The sequence below is a fragment of the Macaca mulatta genome, chromosome 9, assembly GCF_049350105.2.
Source record: "Macaca mulatta isolate MMU2019108-1 chromosome 9, T2T-MMU8v2.0, whole genome shotgun sequence".
In the NCBI taxonomy this organism is placed as follows: Eukaryota; Metazoa; Chordata; class Mammalia; order Primates; family Cercopithecidae; genus Macaca; species Macaca mulatta.
Window position 1 is genome coordinate 54,990,523 of NC_133414.1, and position 20,016 is coordinate 55,010,538.

The window sequence follows — 20,016 nt, forward strand, 5'->3', positions numbered from 1 at the left end:
CACTGTAACCTCCGCCTTCTGGGTCCAAGCTATTTTCCTGCTTCAGCCTCTCTAGTAGCTGGGATTACAGGAATGTGCCACCATGCCCGGCTAATTTTGTATTTTTTTTTTAGTAGAGATGAGATTTCTCCATGTTGGTCAGACAGTTCTGGAACTCCTAGGCTCAGGCAATCTGTCCTGGGATCAGGACTGTGTGATCCTGGGCAGATCGCCAGAGCCTAGGAGTTCCAGACCCGCCTGACCAACATGGAGAAACCCCGTCTTTACTAAAAAAATATACAAAATTAGCCTCCACCATGGACTCAGGTACAGCTCCTACCTGAACATGGCACGCAGCAGCAGGGGCTGCAACCCTGACACTGTCAGCGTCACCAGCAGCGCGAATCCTTGGGCCAGAAGCCTCTGGGGCGCCTAAATCAGGGGGTGGGTCCCTGACTGCAGGAGGGCGGGAACCGACCCTCAGTGCCACCCCAGAGGCTGCACCGTGCCCAGTGCCAGGGTCCAGCTCCTGGATCGCAGGTCGAGGAGGGGCTGGGAGTGGCTATGTCAAGCGGGCCGTGTGGCATGGCGCCCCCCATGTTCCGTTCCAGGGAGGCCCGCCAACACGGAAGTGCCTCAGCGGCAGTTGCCACCTGCACGCGGTGCCTGGGGAACGTGGCCAGGGCGCGTGTCTCCTCAGCCTGTTGAGCTGCGCATGCGCTGCTGGCTAACGGCTCTGCTCTGCGCGTTTCTGCTGAGAGAGGCCTGAGTGTGCAAGAGCTTGGCGAAAACAGAACTTTTTACGGGTGTCGAGGCACTGCGTGGACTGAAGAAGGGCAAAGACGATCTGGGTGGGAGGGGGCGGGTGGTGGCTGGGGAAGGGCTAGCGGGAAGCTAGGGCCAACGGAGGGGTTTGGGGGAGGGCGATCCGGAGGCGCGGGCTCTCTCTAGCAGGTTGCCGCAGCCATGCAGTGGCTCTCTCCAGTCGGTGGCAATGACTTGCCCACGGGCCAGGTGCGCCCGAGCCCCTTCAGCCAGCTAGTGTACACCAACAACGACTCCTACATCATCCAGTACGGGGATCTTAGAAAGATCCATAAAGCTGCCTCCCGGGGCCAAGTCTCAAAGCTGCAGAAGATGACAGTGAAGAAGAAGACCATCAACCTTAATGTAAAAGACGCCAGGAAGAGGTACCAGGCCCTGCTTGAGCCAGGGCTGCAGAAGGAGATGGTGGCTGCAGGAGGATTTCCCCTTCAGAGTCGGGGGCTGGGGGGCCTGGGGAGGAAGGGAGCAGGTGGAGGAATGGCTGACGGCAGGGCGGCCACCATGGGCCCCAGGGTCTAGGCCTTCTTCCAGGGCAGGCCCCCAGGCCTGGGACGGGGGCGCCCTGCTGGGCAGAAGGCCCAGGCCACCTTAAAATCAACCCCAAACTTTAGCTGCTTTCTCCTTCACTCCTACTTCCTCTCACAGAGCACTGTGTAGAGAATTTTAATGATTTAACTCACAAAATTAAGTACATACAGGATTTTACTTTTAATGTACAAGCTTTAAAAGATAATGTTAGCTACATTATGAAATGGTGCATAATGAAATAATTCCCATAATATATGTACTTCTTGGCTAAACATTCTTTGGATAAAGTCCAATATCCATTTTGATATCAATGAATGTCTATGTAAATATGTTCTTTGCTGAGGGACCTTAGAAGGAAACTTTGAGGTGGGAAGATGGTTTATGTTCTTGAATTTAAGAAGAGTGATTTTTCTTAAGATGTGAGTTCTTTATCAATTTTACATAAACCAAATAAAGTTATCAACGTTTTAACATTTTTTGAATTACACAGGCTTTTACTATTGTGATGACATTTTACATATTTGGTAATGGAGTAGAAAAATCTTGCCCTTCTAGATACCAAAATGCGCTATTAACTTGCAGAAGATGGGCCGGGCGCGGTGGCTTACGCCTGTAATCCCAGCACTTTGGGCATCCGAGGCGAGTGGATCACCTGAGGTCAGGAGTTCAAGAACAGCCTGGCCAATAAGGTGAAACACCATCTCTTACAAAATCACAAAAGTTAGCCAGACATGATGTCGGGTGCCTGTAATCCCAGTTACTGGGGAGGTTGAGGCACAGGAGTCGCTTGAACCCGGTAGGTGAAGATTGCAGTGAGCGGAGATCCCACCACTGCAATTCAGCCTAGGTGACAGAGAAACTCTCTCTCTCTCTTAAAAAAAAAAAAAAAAATCACAAATTGTTTACTAACAGCTGAAAAGACAGGTAAATTAATACGACAGAATAGAAAATCCAGAAACACCCAAACATTTGTAAGAATTTAGAACTTGGTAATGGTCACACTTTATACTAGTAGGAAAAGAATTAGTTTCCTAAGTAAAATGCCTGCTTTTTGGAGAAAATTAGATTTTTATGCCAGAAAATAAGTTCCTGATGGAATATAGATTAAAAGTTTTTAATGTACAAAATGATAAAAATAACAGAAGAAAACATATATGCCTATTTACACAGATATATTTTTATGTTGACAAAACTTTTCTAAGATTGTCAGAAGCAAGCATTCTGAAGGGCAATTTAGTAAAACAAAAATTAAAACACCCTGCATATGAGAAAAAATAAAAGGCAGCATACTTGTAAAAATATTTACTATATGTGTGTGTGTATATATATATATTAGATTTAAAACTCTTCATTTTATAGAGAATTCACTCAAATCAACAAAAATCCCTCTAATTTAAAATTGGGCAGTTTAAATTAGAGATCTAAATTGCAGATCTAAAAAAAGTACTTGTCCTGTAATTTAAAATTGGGCAAAGTCCTTTTTTAAGATCTGCAAGTGACCTATGCACAAAGGAAACAAATTTAGTGTTCCCGGTTAGGGAAGGCATTTAAGTTAAAAAAGGAGTCAAATACTGTTCTCTATCCACAAAGTTTGTGCGGATAAAAAGCAGTGATATTTATAGTACTCCTTAAGGTTTAAGTTGCAGATGACTTTTCAAATAGACAATTTGATGGTAAGTACCATATTTAAAAAATTGTATATGCCCATTAGTGGTCAATTCTATTACACAAAAATATTTTTAGAAAATAATGAAACATACACACAATTTCTTTTCTGAGCACTGCTTGAAATGTCAATGTAGGCCGGGTGCGGTGGCTCAAGCCTGTAATCCCAGCACTTTGGGAGGCCGAGACGGGTGGATCATGAGGTCAGGAGATCGAGACCATCCTGGCTAACACAGTGAAACCCCGTCTCTACTAAAAAATACAAAAAAAAACTAGCCGGGTGAGGTGGCGGGCGCCTGTAGTCCCAGCTACTCGGGAGGCTGAGGCAGGAGAATGGCGTGGACCCGGGAGGTGGAGCTTGCAGTGAGCTGAGATCCGGCCACTGCACTCCAGCCTGGGAGACAGAGCGAGACTCCATCTCAAAAAAAAAAAAAAAAAAAAAAGAAAAAAAGAAATATCAATGTATTAAAAATCCATTTAATGGCTTTTATAAGTACATTTCAGTGAGTTTACAGCATGGGATAATATGTGATCACTCAAGGTAGAAATATATTCAGAAATATGTTGACATTTGAAAATGTATTTTGGTATACTAAGTGAGGGTAAAGTTCAGTTTGATTATACATACACAGACTATGGTCTTGTGTTATCTGAAATTATGTACAAAATATAAAATTTGTTAAGGACATTTGTTTTTATATAAAATGTTTTTCCTTTTTATTTGATTTCTGCATTGAGCATGGACAATGCTATTAGTAAAAGTTTATTATTAATAAAATAATTTTTGGGAGGAGCAGCAATATGAATTTTACACAGATAAAATAGTTTCTTGCTTTCTATATTTTAATTTTTATTTTTTGTGGATTAGTATGTTCTGTGAACTTTTAGCATCTTCAGAAGAGAATCTTTTTATCTGTGCTTACTGATTTACATATTTTATTAGACACATTTTTATTATATAGATTTATTACATGTCAATAACTATAGATTAATCACTTTAGTGTAGTGTTATTAGAAAAATAAAAGAGCAAATATAAGTGCTTTATTCATAGTAGTTTTATAAGATACTGAACTTCCCAACTGTATTGATCCATTCTTTTAATCCATTTATCGCATGTAAGCTGAATGCCTATTATGTAGAAGATACATTCTCTCAAGACCCTTTCATCCTTAAAAATTTCACACTTACTTGCTCAGCCTGAGCAAAGTGAGAGATTTAAAATTGGAGTATTGGGGGGCGGAGCAAGATGGCCGAATAGGAACAGCTCCAGTCTCCAACTCCCAGCGCAAGCGACACAGAAGACCGGTGATTTCTGCATTTTCAACTGAGGTACTGGGTTCATCTCGCTGGGGAGTGCCGGACGATCGGTGCTGGTCAGCTGCTGCAGCCCGACCAGCGAGAGCTGAAGCAGGGCGAGGCATTGCCTCACCTGGGAAGCGCAAGGGGGAAGGGAATCCCTTTTCCTAGCCAGGGGAACTGAGACATACAACACCTGGAAAATCGGGTAACTCCCACCCCAATACTGCGCTTTAAGCAAACAGGCATACCAGGAGATCATATCGCACACCTGGACGGGAGGGTCCCACACCCACGGAGCCTCCCTCATTGCTAGCACAGCAGTCTGTGATCTACCGGCAAGGCAGCAGCGAGGCTGGGGGAGGGGCGCCCACCATTGCTGAGGCTTAAGTAGGTAAACAAAGCTGCTGGGAAGCTCGAACTGGGTGGAGCTCACAGCAGCTCAAGGAAACCTGCCTGTCTCTGTAGACTGCACCTCTGGGGACAGGGCAATAACAAACACAGCCGAAACCTCTGCAGACGCAAACGACTCTGTCTGACAGCTTTGAAGAGAGCAGTGGATCTCCCAACACGGAGGTTGAGATCTGAGAAGGGACAGACTCCCTGCTCAAGTGGGTCCCTGACCCCTGAGTAGCCTAACTGGGAGACATCCCCCACTAGGGGCAGTCTGACACCCCACACCTCACAGGGTGGAGTACCCCCCTGAGAGGAAGCTTCCAAAGCAAGAATCAGACAGGTACACTCGCTGTTCAGCAATATTCTATCTTCTGCAGCCTCTGCTGCTGATACCCAGGCAAACAGGGTCTGGAGTGGACCTCAAGCAATCTCCAACAGACCTACAGCTGGGGGTCCTGACTGTTAGAAGGAAAACTATCAAACAGGAAGGACACCTACACCAAAACCCCATCAGTACATCACCATCATCAAGACCAGAGGCAGATAAAACCAAAAAGATGGGGAAAAAGCAGGGCAGAAAAGCTGGAAATTCAAAAAATAAGAGCACATCTCCCCCGGCAAAGGAGCGCAGCTCATCGCCAGCAATGGATCAAAGCTGGACAGAGAATGACTTTGACGAGATGAGAGAAGAAGGCTTCAGTCCATCAAATTTCTCAGAGCTAAAGGAGGAATTACGTACCCAGCGCAAAGAAACTAAAAATCTTGAAAAAAAAGTGGAAGATTTGATGGCTAGAGTAATTAATGCAGAGAAGGTCATAAACGAAATGAAAGAGATGAAAACCATGACATGAGAAATACGTGACAAATGCACAAGCTTCAATAACCGACTCGATCAACTGGAAGAAAGAGTATCTGCCATTGAGGATCAAATGAATGAAATGAAGCGAGAAGAGAAACCAAAAGAACAAAGAAGAAAAAGAAATGAACAAAGCCTACAAGAAGTATGGGATTATGTAAAAAGACCAAATCTACGTCTGATTGGGGTGCCTGAAAGTGAGGGGGAAAATGGAACCAAGTTGGAAAACACTCTTCAGGATATCATCCAGGAGAACTTCCCCAACCTAGTAGGGCAGGCCAACACTCAAATCCAGGAAATACAGAGAACGCCACAAAGATACTCCTCAAGAAGAGCAACTCCAAGACACATAATTGCCAGATTCACCAAAGTTGAAATGAAGGAAAAAATCTTAAGGGCATCCAGAGAGAAAGGTCGGGTTACCCACAAAGGGAAGCCCATCAGACTAACAGCAGATCTCTCGGCAGAAACTCTCCAAGCCAGAAGAGAGTGGGGGCCAATATTCAACATTCTTAAAGAAAAGAATTTTCAACCCAGAATTTCATATCCAGCCAAACTAAGTTTCATAAGTGAAGGAGAAATAAAATCCTTTACAGATAAGCAAATGCTTAGAGATTTTGTCACCACTAGGCCTGCCTTACAAGAGACCTTGAAGGAAGCACTAAACATGGAAAGGAACAACCGGTACCAGCCATTGCAAAAACATGCCAAAATGTAAAGACCATCGAGGCTAGGAAGAAACTGCATGAACTAACGAGCAAAATAACCAGTTAATATCATAATGGCAGGATCAAGTTCACACATAACAATATTAACCTTAAATGTAAATGGACTAAATGCTCCAATTAAAAGACACAGACTGGCAAACTGGATAAAGAGTCAAGACCCATCAGTCTGCTGTATTCAGGAGACCCATCTCACACGCAGAGACATACATAGGCTCAAAATAAAGGGATGGAGGAAGATTTACCAAGCAAATGAAGAACAAAAAAAAGCGGGGGTTGCAATACTAGTCTCTGATAAAACAGACTTTAAACCATCAAAGATCAAAAGAGACAAAGAAGGCCATTACATAATGGTAAAGGGATCAATTCAACAGGAAGAGCTAACTATCCTAAATATATATGCACCCAATACAGGAGCACTCAGATTCATCAAGCAAGTCCTTAGAGACTTACAAAGAGACTTAGACTCCCATACAATAATAATGGGAGACTTCAACACCCCACTGTCAACATTAGACAGATCAACGAGACAGAAAGTTAACAAGGATATCCAGGAATTGAACTCATCTCTGCAGCAAGCAGACCTAATAGACATCTATAGAACTCTCCACCCCAAATCAACAGAATATACATTCTTCTCAGCACCACATCGTACTTACTCCAAAATCGACCACATAATTGGAAGTAAAGCACTCCTCAGCAAATGTACAAGAACAGAAATTATAACAAACTGTCTCTCAGACCACAGTGCAATCAAACTAGAACTCAGGACTAAGAAACTCAATCAAAACCGCTCAACTACATGGAAACTGAACAACCTGCTCCTGAATGACTACTGGGTACATAACGAAATGAAGGCAGAAATAAAGATGTTCTTTGAAACCAATGAGAACAAAGATACAACATACCAGAATCTCTGGGACACATTTAAAGCAGTGTGTAGAGGGAAATTTATAGCACTAAATGCCCACAAGAGAAAGCAGGAAAGATCTAAAATTGACACTCTAACATCGCAATTAAAAGAACTAGAGAAGCAAGAGCAAACACATTCAAAAGCTAGCAGAAGGCAAGAAATAACTAATATCAGAGCAGAACTGAAGGAGATAGAGACACAAAAAACCCTCCAAAAAATCAATGAATCCAGGAGTTGGTTTTTTGAAAAGATCAACAAAATTGACAGACCACTAGCAAGACTAATAAAGAAGAAAAGAGAGAAGAATCAAATCGACGCAATTAAAAATGATAAAGGAGATATCACCACCGACCCCACAGAAATACAAACTACCATCAGAGAATACTATAAACACCTCTACGCAAATAAACTAGAAAATCTAGAAGAAATGGATAATTTCCTGGACACTTACACTCTTCCAAGACTAAACCAGGAAGAAGTTGAATCCCTGAATAGACCAATAGTAGGCTCTGAAATTGAGGCAATAATTAATAGCCTACCAACCAAAAAAAGTCCAGGACCAGATGGATTCACAGCTGAATTCTACCAGAGGTACAAGGAGGAGTTGGTACCATTCCTTCTGAAACTATTCCAATCAATAGAAAAAGAGGGAATCCTCCCTAACTCATTTTATGAGGCCAACATCATCCTGATACCAAAGCCTGGCAGAGACACAACAAAAAAAGAGAATTTTAGACCAATATCCCTGATGAACATCGATGCAAAAATCCTCAATAAAATACTGGCAAACCGGATTCAGCAACACATCAAAAAGCTTATCCACCATGATCAAGTGGGCTTCATCCCTGGGATGCAAGGCTGGTTCAACATTCGCAAATCAATAAACATAATCCAGCATATAAACAGAACCAAAGAGAAGAACCACATGATTATCTCAATTGATGCAGAAAAGGCTTTTGACAAAATTCAACAGCCCTTCATGCTAAAAACGCTCAATAAATTCGGTATTGATGGAACGTACCTCAAAATAATAAGAGCTATTTATGACAAACCCACCGCCAATATCATACTGAATGGGCAAAAACTAGAAAAATTCCCTTTGAAAACTGGCACAAGACAGGGATGCCCTCTCTCACCACTCCTATTCAACATAGTGTTGGAAGTTCTGGCTAGGGCAATTAGGCAAGAGAAAGAAATCAAGGGTATTCAGTTAGGAAAAGAAGAAGTCAAACTGTCCCTGTTTGCAGATGACATGATTGTATATTTAGAAAACCCCATTGTCTCAGCCCAAAATCTCCTTAAGCTGATAAGCAACTTCAGCAAAGTCTCAGGATACAAAATTAATGTGCAAAACTCACAAGCATTCTTATATATCAGTAAAAGACAAACAGAGAGCCAAATCATGAATGAACTTCCATTCACATTTGCTTCAAAGAGAATCAAATACCTAGGAATCCAACTTATAAGGAATGTAAAGGACCTCTTCAAGGAGAACTACAAACCACTGCTCAGTGAAATAAAAGAGGACACAAACAAATGGAAGAACATACCATGCTCATGGATAGGAAGAATCAATATCGTGAAAATGGCCATACTGCCCAAGGTAATTTATAGATTCAATGCCATCCCCATCAAGCTCCCAATGAGTTTCTTCACAGAATTGGAAAAAACTGCTTTAAAGTTCATATGGAACCAAAAAAGAGCCCGCATCTCCAAGACAATCCTAAGTCAAAAGAACAAAGCTGGAGGCATCACGCTACCTGACTTCAAACTCTACTACAAGGCTACAGTAACCAAAACAGCATGGTACTGGTACCAAAACATAGATATAGACCAATGGAACAGAACAGAGTCCTCAGAAATAATACCACACATCTACAGCCATCTGATCCTTGACAAACCTGAGAGAAACAAGAAATGGGGAAAGGATTCCCTATTTAACAAATGGTGCTGGGAAAATTGGCTAGCCATAAGTAGAAAGCTGAAACTGGATCCTTTCCTTACTCCTTATATGAAAATTAATTCAGGATGGATTAGAGACTTAAATGTTAGACCTAATACCATAAAAATCCTAGAGGAAAACCTAGGTAGTACCATTCAGGACATAGGCATGGGCAAAGACTTCATGTCTAAAACACCAAAAGCAATGGCAGCAAAAGCCAAAATTGACAAATGGGATCTCATTAAACTAAAGAGCTTCTACACAGCAAAAGAAACTACCATCAGAGTGAACAGGCAACCTACAGAATGGGAGAAACTTTTTGCAATCTACTCATCTGACAAAGGGCTAATATCCAGAACCTACAAAGAACTCAAACAAATTTACAAGAAAAAAACAAACAACCCCATCAAAAAGTGGGCAAAGGATATGAACAGACATTTCTCAAAAGAAGACATTCATACAGCCAACAGACACATGAAAAAATGCTCATCATCACTGGCCATCAGAGAAATGCAAATCAAAACCACAATGAGATACCATCTCACACCAGTTAGAATGGCAATCATTAAAAAGTCAGGAAACAACAGGTGCTGGAGAGGATGTGGAGAAATAGGAACACTTTTACACTGTTGGTGGGATTGTACACTAGTTCAACCATTATGGAAAACAGTATGACGATTCCTCAAGGATCTAGAACTAGATGTACCATACGACCCAGCCATCCCATTACTGGGTATATACCCAAAGGATTATAAATTATGCTGCCATAAAGACACATGCACACGTATGTTTATTGCAGCACTATTCACAATAGCAAAGACTTGGAATCAACCCAAATGTCCATCAGTGACAGATTGGATTAAGAAAATGTGGCACATATACACCATGGAATACTATGCAGCCATCAAAAAGGATGAGTTTGTGTCCTTTGTAGGGACATGGATGCAGCTGGAAACCATCATTCTTAGCAAACTATCACAAGAACAGAAAACCAAACACCGCATGTTCTCACTCATAGGTGGGAACTGAACAATGAGATCAGTTGGACTCAGGAAGGGGAACATCACACACAGGGGCCTATCATGGGCAGGCGGGAGGGGGGAGGGATTGCATTGGGAGTTATACCTGATGTAAATGACGAGTTGATGGGTGCAGCACAGCAACATGGCACAAGTATACATATGTAACAAACCTGCACGTTATGCACATGTACCCTACAACTTAAAGTATAATAATAATAAATAAATTTAAAAAATATATTAAAGAAAAATCTAAAAAAATAAAAAAATAAATAAAATTGGAGTATTAGGATTGAATCTCAATTGAAGCTTTTCCTCTCATCTTTCAAACAAAAACACTTCTGAAGTGAGAAACTAGTAATTTTGGAAATTTATAATAGCTTTAAATAGCAATATTAATCATTGGAAATACCTAATTTACATGTATTCTATAAATCTAAATAGAATTTTCATACATTCTATAAATCTTAATACAGAATTAGATGAGCCATACCTATTTATTTGAATCCCAAGTTTCCTTTGGCTTGAAGCTTTTAAAATATTAAAGAAGTACTGTGTTTTAATAATTTGTTGTTTTTATGTCAACTCTCCTTTTGCTTAGTACTCTAAAAGGCTAAAATTTTTTTCAGTGTTAATCCTGTGACTAGGACTGCCCTTGTCCTGTTTATATACTATATTCCACTTCTTGGAAGGCACTGTGAATTGTGTGATGCCTCCTTATTTTATGCACCAGTAAAAGATTGTTTAAATTTCTGCCAAACATAGTGGTAATAAATAATGAATTATAAGTGGCATTTCAATCAGAAATGTTAAAATATGAGAAATTGAGCATCTTAGAATCATTAAAACACAATGTTATCTCTAACCTTTAAAACACACCACAAAGTAGGCATAATTGCACCATTTTACTGAAAATGTTGTCTTTGTTAAGCAGTAGTAATAATTATAGTATCTAACAATTCCCGAGCTGTTACATGTGCTAGGAACTCTCCAAAATACTTTGCATAGATTCTCATTGAGGCATCATAGTGATAACCTGTGAGATAACTGCTGTATTCATCTTCATTTCATTGATGAGAAAATTGAGGTGCAGAAAGTTTAAGTGACAGCTAGAAAGTGAAAGACCTTAAAGTAATATTCAAGCCCAAGTTGAACTGAATCCAAAGACCAAGCTCCTTCTATTCAGATGGACCACTCTTTCATTAATGCAGTGAGTAATGAGAGTAAATGAATGCTGTACTTTCTTCAGGAGAATATTAAATATTTGTTTTGAAGGCAGAAAAAGAGCATGGCATTTAATGTTTACAATTACATAAATAATTGTATGTTTTGAGACAGTGGACTACACTTTGCCAACAAGTCCTCTCACTCTCATAGGACTGCTCTACACTGGGCCTGTGTCAACGGCCATGCGGAAGTAGTAACATTTCTGGTAGACAGAAAGTGCCAGCTTGACGTCCTTGATGGTGAAAACAGGACACCTCTGATGAAGGTAAACAGTAGCCAGTTTTTTTCAGCAGGAGATAGATTTAGTTTAAATACATAGAATAAAAATGAATTTATCTCATTGAAATACAACTAGTTTTGAAACCTGTGGAATATTTATTTTGATTTCCTATACTTTATAATTTATATTCTTTATAATTTATATTATAAATTATTTAGTTTATAATAATTCTTGCTTTAATACTGACAGGCTCTACAATGCCAGAGGGAGGATTGTGCAAATATTCTGGTAGACTCTGGTGCCGGTCTAAATATTGTAGATGTGTATGGCAACACAGCTCTCCATTATGCTGTTTATAATAAGAATTTGTCAGTGGTGGCAAAACTGCTGTCCCACGGTGCAGTCATCGAAACGCAAAACAAGGTAGACATTAACCAATGTTATTTTCAAAATATTTGAAATCAATTTGTTTTAACATTAACATGTGTACGGTTTTTTATATTTGGAAACTCAAACATTCCTTGAATAAAAATAGCTTGAAAGAAGTTAATTGTCTAAGATTTTACTTTAAATATTTATGTTTTTACAAGAACTATTAGAGAGTATGGCTTTTCTGTGCATTGATGGTAAATATTTGAATTTGTTAAAGGTAAAAGTTTTTCAAATATTCTTTCCCACACAAGTGTTTTTTTTCTTTCCAGTTAGTGTAAAACTAGAGGAAAGCAAAATTTGCCTGCATAAATTGAGTCAACATGTAAAATTTAGGAAATATGCAGAAATCTGGGTTTCCTCTTAAAGGATTGAATCTGGTATCTCTTGAGCCCATATGACTGTTTGGTATGCTATGAAGATGTTCTAGCTTTACATAAAGCATATGTTTCCAGTTTGCTTCTGTGCCCACCTAGTTACATCACTTACTTTACTTATCTCTTTTGCCTCTGCAAATATTTCAGTTATCAATTCCTCTTTCATAATATATTTTGGTAAAGATTTCAAGGTATTCAAGACAGTTGATAGGTGTTTATAATATATAGTTTGTATAGTTTATATTTTACATTAATTCATTAATAATGGGGTTGACTTCTAGAATTTAGAAGACTTTTTAAACAATGATTTTTCTGTATATAAACCATAAATAATTATCTTCTATTAAAATGCCTTTAAGCCTTTTTAGATTAATCATGGTTATATTTGAATAGGTTATGCCTATTGCAGAAAATATTACATGCTTCTCCTCAGAATTGTCCCTTAAAATTCAAGTGATTTAGTGGCTTCTATTATGCTAATCCATATAGATGAGTTAGAACTTTCATTAATAAGTCATTTTATTCATATTTTTGATATTTTGCCAAAAATTAAGTAGCAACTCCATAGAAACCAGAATAAAAATGGTTTGTTGCATTTTAAGAAGTAGATATGCATTAGAATCTTAGGATTATCATTATAATTGAGAATAAACTTTCATACTGAATTTTTAATAGCTGAGATAAAATTCTATTGTCTTGTAATAGGAGAAACCCCATGGACCATTTAATAATAAGCAATCAAAGTTCATTTGAAGCCAATCTCTATTAATTTAGAGTCACTTCCTTAGTGACCCATGTAGAACAGGTGTGCTTGACATCAGCATCTGGGATCTTGGGATTATTGATAGAAGAGAATCAAGCGAGTTGGTATTACCCAAAGGAAACCTCCATTTTTCTTGGGAAACTTTCAGATCTGTATCCCTGAAATTATAATTTGTCAAATGTTAATGTCTGCCACAGAAATATAATGTCAAATAAGGAATAGTCAAAGCTCAAGTCATTTATTGAATGATGGACATTTAATTCACAGTTTTATAATATTCTTGAAAATAGATAATGGTAGAATCTGTTGAGGTATAGTGCTTCTGGTAAGGTAATTATTCTTTGGAATATAGTTTAAGAAACACTGCTTTAGGAGTAACAATTTAGATTACTAATTTAGTCAAAAACAAAGTATTTACTACTATGTCTTAGGGTTTAAGGATATAGAGATAAAAGATACAGCCCTTGCCCTCAAGAAGCTCTTGGTTTAGATGGGAAACCATAAAATCATTATAATATAATGATTTTTGGAGATAACCAGAGTTAACATGGTGATGCAGAGGCTGAATATTTACAAGGGAAGGTGCAGTGCATGGGAAAGCACAGAAAAGGGACAAAGAAGGGACTGCTATTGACTTACTTTCTATTTTATGTGTTTAAGTTCATAGGATTTTATATAAGGTTTTCAGTTCAGCTGAGAAATATGTAATTTCCTGAATTTTAAATTGTTTTGCTATTTTACAGGCTAGCCTCACACCACTTTTACTGGCCATAACGAAAAGAAGTGAGCAAATTGTGGAATTTTTACTGACAAAAAATGCAAATGCGAATGCAGTCAATAGCTTTAAATGGTATAGTATTTCTTTTTTTATTAAAAAACACTTGTGCAGTGTTCTAGAGTAATAACACTTGTTCTAGAGTAATAACAATTTTAAATAACATTTACTTAAAATTATTAGATTATAGTGAAAATATCAACACAAATTATCAGAAGAAAAGCAATTATTTTGACTGGTCAACATAAAGAACAGTATATAGTAGGAGTTATCTTCTCTTATTATATTGACTGATTCCTATGTGTAATCTGATGTTTTTGGTTGCATTATCTTCTGTTAGCTACAGTGGTTCTCTATTAGTTTTAAGAAGTATGAACTTTTTAAGTTTACTTTATAATTCAATATTGAATGATTAACACTTTTATAGTATTTTTCAGACTTCTGTTTTTTATACACTTTTTAAAAAATGCAGTATTTCCTCGGCATGGTAACTGTCGCCTGTTATCCCATGACTTTGAGAGGCCAAGGTGGTTGGATCACTTGAGGCCAGGAGTTTGAGACCAGCCTAGCCAACATGGTGTAACCCCGTTTCTACTAAAAATACAAAAATTAGCTGGGCATGGTGGCACATGCCTGTAGTCCCAGCTACTCGGGGGGCTGAAGCAGGAGAATCGCTTGAACCTGGAGGCAGAAGTTGCAATGAGCTGTAGTGCCACCACACTCCAGCCTGGGTAACAGAGCGAGATTCTGTCCCAAAGGAAAAAAAAGCAAAATTAAATAGAAATAGGAGTTTAAAACCATTTTGTCTTTAGGATAACTGTTTGCTTTAAGTTGTTTCATTTGAAGAATATTAATTTTAGGTTATCCCTATGTGACTATTAATTGCTATCACCAGATACTGTGAATTTATTATTATTTTTCCTTTTTTATTCATAGTGTATTTTTATTTTTAATTTGTATGGTTAGAGGGAAGAAATACATCTTTAATTGGATTAACATTTTAGTTAATTAAGATAAGCCATAGGTGAGTAATAAAGAGAAAAGAGGCTTTTGATTCATACAAGACTGAGTTTAATTTCTAGCTTCCTCACTTGATAGGTTTGACCTTGCAAACATTACTTAATACCAAGTATGATTTTCTATATGAAAAAGAGAATAATAATATGTCCTTTAAGGATGATTGCATTGAAGTAACATTATGAATATCAACAGCATTTAATTCAGGGTCTCATACATTCTTATCAGCATCATTAACTAAACTTACCATGACTACTACTAATATCATTATTCCTAATATTGTTTTAAGCCTTCAGATTGCTGTCACTGGTCTGACTTCTAGCTGATTTTGAAGTATAAACTATTACATCAGACTAAGGAAGGAATAGATAATTCTTCACTTAAATCTTTGCCTCTGTTAGATTAGTGAACAGAGCATAATTTCTTGCTCCTCAAAGGACTTTATATTAGTCAATTCTACTATGCCATATCCCATTGGGACATGAGTCTTTTTGCTCCTTCCTTTCAGCATTCGTGGTGATTTACAAGGATAAACATTTGAGCACTCAAGATATTTATGTTTGTTAGTACATGTAAATGGTTAATTCTACACTGACAGGCATATATTAAATTGGTTCTGCTCATAATAATGAAGTGATCTCTTTGTTATTTTAGCACAGCTCTCATGTTCGCTGTATGTCATGGATCATCAGAGATAGTCGGCATGCTGCTTCTGCGAAATGTTGACGTCTTTGCTGAAGATACGTGTGGAATGACTGCAGTACGTTATGCTATTGCTTGTGGATTTGATCAGTAAGTGTTTACATTTAGAGGCTAGGAGAGATTTTATAGTTTGTTTCAGGTAGTTTTTGAATGTGAGTTAGTTCACTTCATCAGCCAGAAACTAGGCAAAAAGCTAGACTAGTTAGGAGTATCGTGTCCAAGATTCTTTATTTAAGGACTTTCAACAACTTTATCCCTAATGTTGTCTAGTTGATTTTTCTAATTAGTTATTTGGGTCTTGAAATGTCCACTTTAGCAGAAAACCTGATAGTGTCCCCTAGGGGCTGTCTTCCATATCTAAATACTTGAATTTAAAAAAAAAAAAAATCCAAAGGGTTCCCTAAGTAAGTCCAAGGAAGACATTCTTTTTGTATAAGTCAAAAGGATTGGAGGCGGAAATCGCCATATCTCAAGTAAGTTGGTTAGATTTAACAGAGTTCAGCCTCATCCATCATTGATCAGTCTTCATGTATAAAAGTAGGAATTTTGTTGTTTCCATTGATTCTGTTGCTGCATCATTGCCATTGAACCTGCTCCTGCAGTCTGGTAATGATTGACCTTTGTGACCTTACTGACATAGATCCCTCAGCCTTTATGGTGATCCATATGTAGACTTCAAAGTCATTAGTTTTTTAAAGTTCACATACATATTCTCAGCCATTATTTCCAAAGTACCAGCACCCTGCTCTGGCAGCTAGGACTTTTAACTTTAGCCACCCACATAGTGAGCAAATTGACCCTTCTCCTCCCACTCAAAACCTGATGTGAAACCCACATCTTAGCCTGGACTTGGCCTAGACCTTCATGGTAAGTTATCCTTTGAATGACTTTTTTCTATTTTCTCTAGCAAATATTAGTTGTGATAGTTTAAAACTGTAAGACAGGTTGAAATAATGTTACAGGAATAAATTAGAGATCCATTTTTATTTTGTTACCAGATCTATATCCCTGGCAATTTATATCCCGTGAGGCACCATTTTATAGGTAGTGGAAGGCCTCATCTTATTCTGTAAGATCCTATGTCATCTTTCCAAATTTGTAGTCGGTTCCAACTTGTAGTTGTCCCCTCAAGTGATTCTTTTTTCCTAAAAGCAAAAATCTCCCATGCTACTTGCATCTCTATCTCGAGTTTTAAAATATTTTCAAATTCTGCATTACCATGAAGCCATTCAATAGACTTCACTCTATCTCAAGTAAGTTAGTTAGATTTAACAGAGCTAAGCCTCATCCATCATTGATCAGTCTTCATGTGTAAAAGTTGGGATCTGTTCTGGCTTCAGTGGTACATATACTAAAATTGAAACAATGTCGAGAAGATCAGCATGGTCCCTGCACAAGGATGGCACACAAATCTGTGAAGTGTTGCATATTTCTTGCAGTCCCCAAAAAGGACGTTTGACTACTTTCTAACTAGCTCCAAGGAAACGGTGTGAGTCAAAGCAAAATGCGTGACACCAAGTATTGCAGTTGTGATTTTCATACAAAAAATATTTATGTAAGGTGATGTATGAAATGAGATGTGGTGAGCAACACATAGGATCTTCTGTGCAAATATGTTGTAAGTAGGCATCTCAGAAATGAGAAAATAACAACTTGCATCTTCTTTGTGGAACTTACAAAAAACAGTGGTAGGGTTTTGTCTTCCACAGCAGCTGGAAATGAACATAGTGACTAAGCCTCAGTTTAACAAAGATTTGTTAGTTCAGATTTAAGGAGGTAGATAAAGAGTAGTAGTAGTCCAAGCCAGATGCTGACATCTATTAGTTTTCTGCCCTTGGTGTGACTGATGAGCTCAGTAATAGAGGATAATCAGGTTATCCAATTTGATGAATTAATACATTTATAAATAAATTTCATTACAAATTATAAAATAGCTTAGATGCCTTGAATTACAAGCCACAGAGACTAGAACATCTAATAACCAAAAGTAGGAATTAATAACAGAAAACTGCAACATTTGAACATTATAACCTATGAAGAAACACTTTTTAAAAAAATTAAATTTATTTTTTGTAGAGACATGGTCTTCCCTTGTTGCCCAAGCTGGTCTTGAACTTCTGGGCTCAAGCAATCCTCCTGTCTCAGTATCCCAAAGTGCTTGCATCACAGGCATGAGCCACTACACCAGGCCAACACATTGGGTTTTATTGGGAATTTTAAAATAGTTTCAGCAATAAGGTTCAAGAACAAGTTATTTCATTGCCTCACTATTTCTTTGAGCATTTTAAAAATGTTATCTTGTTAAATCTTTATAATAACCTAGTGAAATGAGGCTCTAAAATCCTCATTTTTAGAAGACATTGAGCCTAAGAGAAGCAGCTTGTTCAACAAAAAGTACCTATTGGTAACATGCTAGGACTTTTTCTGAGTTAGGGACATTTTCCATTAAGCCAAGCTAACTGTAGTTAATTTACTGAGTTATACTGCCCTCAATTCATGACTATTTCATCTTACTTTAATTCTTCTTTAATTAGAAACTTAATAAGTTCATAGAGCTAACAAACTTAAAGTCTATGGAATAAGTAATGTTCTGATATTAGCTCTGATATTGTCTGAAATACTCTAAGAACTTAATACATTTGGTAAATGCTTTTTATAATATCAGTGTTAAAATAGTAATTTTATTTATTACATTTTAATACCTAGCATTCATCAACAACTTTTGGAATATATACGAAAATTATCTAAAAATGCCAGTCCAGGTAAGACTTCTGATAGTAAACTACTCTTGGTGGTGCTACCATAAGATTATGGAAGTGTTGATCACAAAAAGGCCATTCAAAAAGCAATGTGTAAATAGCATGTGTTTACATATGTACGTGTGTGTGTGTGTGTGTGTGTATATATGTAGCTTTAATTTTTAGTTTATAATTCAGAATTAGTTAATAATTTCATTGTAGGTAGTTTATAATCTCAAAAAATATTATCTGAAAAAATATTTGTTTAATTATGGTCCCTAAAATCCTATATAATACTTTTCTATACATAAGTAATGCAATTTTTAAGTTTGTATATTGTATGTTTCCTCAATTGTCCTAACAACTTAGGCTTGTTATAAAATGTATAACCCTTGTTGTGATTGATGAACTCAGTAATAGGGGATGCTTAGGTTAGCCAATTTAATTTAAGCAGCTGAAAATCTGCTTCATATATTAACGAATTCATATATTTATAAACAAATTTTATCACAAATTATAAAGTAGCTTACATGCCCTGAATTACAAGCCACAAAGAATTGAACATCTAATAATGAAAAGTAGGAATTAATAACAGAAAGCTGTAACATTTGAATATTATAACCTGCGGCGGTCCGTCCTACAGATGATTGAGACACATACCCAGACACCCATATTCAGTGAAAGAGCAGCAAGGGTTCTGAGCTGATTACAGACACCAAGGAAGGTGCTATAAAGAGTCAGCAGCCACAGTCCTGGCTAGCTGGCCCTGTGGGCATTTATTAGCAAAGTTTTAATGACAAAGGCTTTCAGTCAACACACCTGTGGGTAATTAATCTGGTCACCCCCCCCACCCCAGGAGAGCCATCCTGCCCATGGGTGATCAAAAGTTAGTCTTAAGACCACATAAGTAAATAAGCTATTTAGATAAACTACTCTACCTTCCTTTGTACCCACTTTAAGCTATTTACTCAAGGTAAGAATTAGGCTGCTTTCAGCCATAACCTTATCTTGAGACTTTTACAAAACCCTCTGGCCTTCTAAGAGGATTTGTGTCTATGTCCTATAACTTCATATTAAAATGTTTTTCACCAGCCTGACTGAACTCCCACAATAACCGATGAAGAAACAGGGTTTTTAAAATTTATTTATTTATTTATTTATTTATTTATTTATTTATTTATTTATTTTAGAGACAGGATCTCCTTATGTTGCCCAGGCTGATATTGAACTTCTGGGCTCTATTTAATTTTTACAATACATAGTTTGGATTTAGTAAATGAGAATTAATTACAGTTGAGTCTTGAGCAATGAGAGTTAGGGTGCTGATCCTCCATGTAGCTGAAAATCTGCTTCATATGAAAATCTGTTTCTTTTGACTCCTCCAAAACTTTACTAGTAGTCCACTGTTGATCTGGAGCCTCACTGAAAGCATAAACAGTCAATTAACTCATAGTTTCTATTTTATATGTGAGCTGGAAGAAAGAAACTTTTATAAGAAGGAAAAAATATATTCACTATTGAGTGGAAGTGAATTATTATACATAAAGGTCTTCATTCTTATTTGCCTTCATGTTAGTAGTCTGATAAGGAGGAGGCAGAGGAGAGATTTGTCTTGCTATCTTG

At 37.8% G+C, this 20,016-nt stretch overlaps 1 protein-coding gene and 1 non-coding gene across 2 annotated transcripts in view; both read left to right on the forward strand.

Moving 5' to 3' along the window:
- Positions 1 to 902: 902 nt before the first annotated feature.
- Positions 903 to 20,016, forward strand: part of LOC106996122 (ankyrin repeat domain-containing protein 30B) — a 72,115-nt gene continuing 53,001 nt past the window's right edge. The window contains exons 1-6 of the mRNA XM_077946302.1: positions 903 to 1,169; positions 11,523 to 11,637; positions 11,842 to 12,015; positions 13,905 to 14,011; positions 15,608 to 15,745; positions 18,362 to 18,417. Of these exons, the coding sequence (XP_077802428.1) occupies positions 946 to 1,169; positions 11,523 to 11,637; positions 11,842 to 12,015; positions 13,905 to 14,011; positions 15,608 to 15,745; positions 18,362 to 18,417 (814 nt within the window). The 5' untranslated portion in view covers positions 903 to 945. The remainder of the gene's footprint in view (positions 1,170 to 11,522; positions 11,638 to 11,841; positions 12,016 to 13,904; positions 14,012 to 15,607; positions 15,746 to 18,361; positions 18,418 to 20,016) is intronic.
- LOC114676003 (U6 spliceosomal RNA) lies at positions 16,983 to 17,089 on the forward strand. Its single transcript, XR_003726834.1, has one exon. It is a non-coding gene; the product is annotated as a U6 spliceosomal RNA (small nuclear RNA).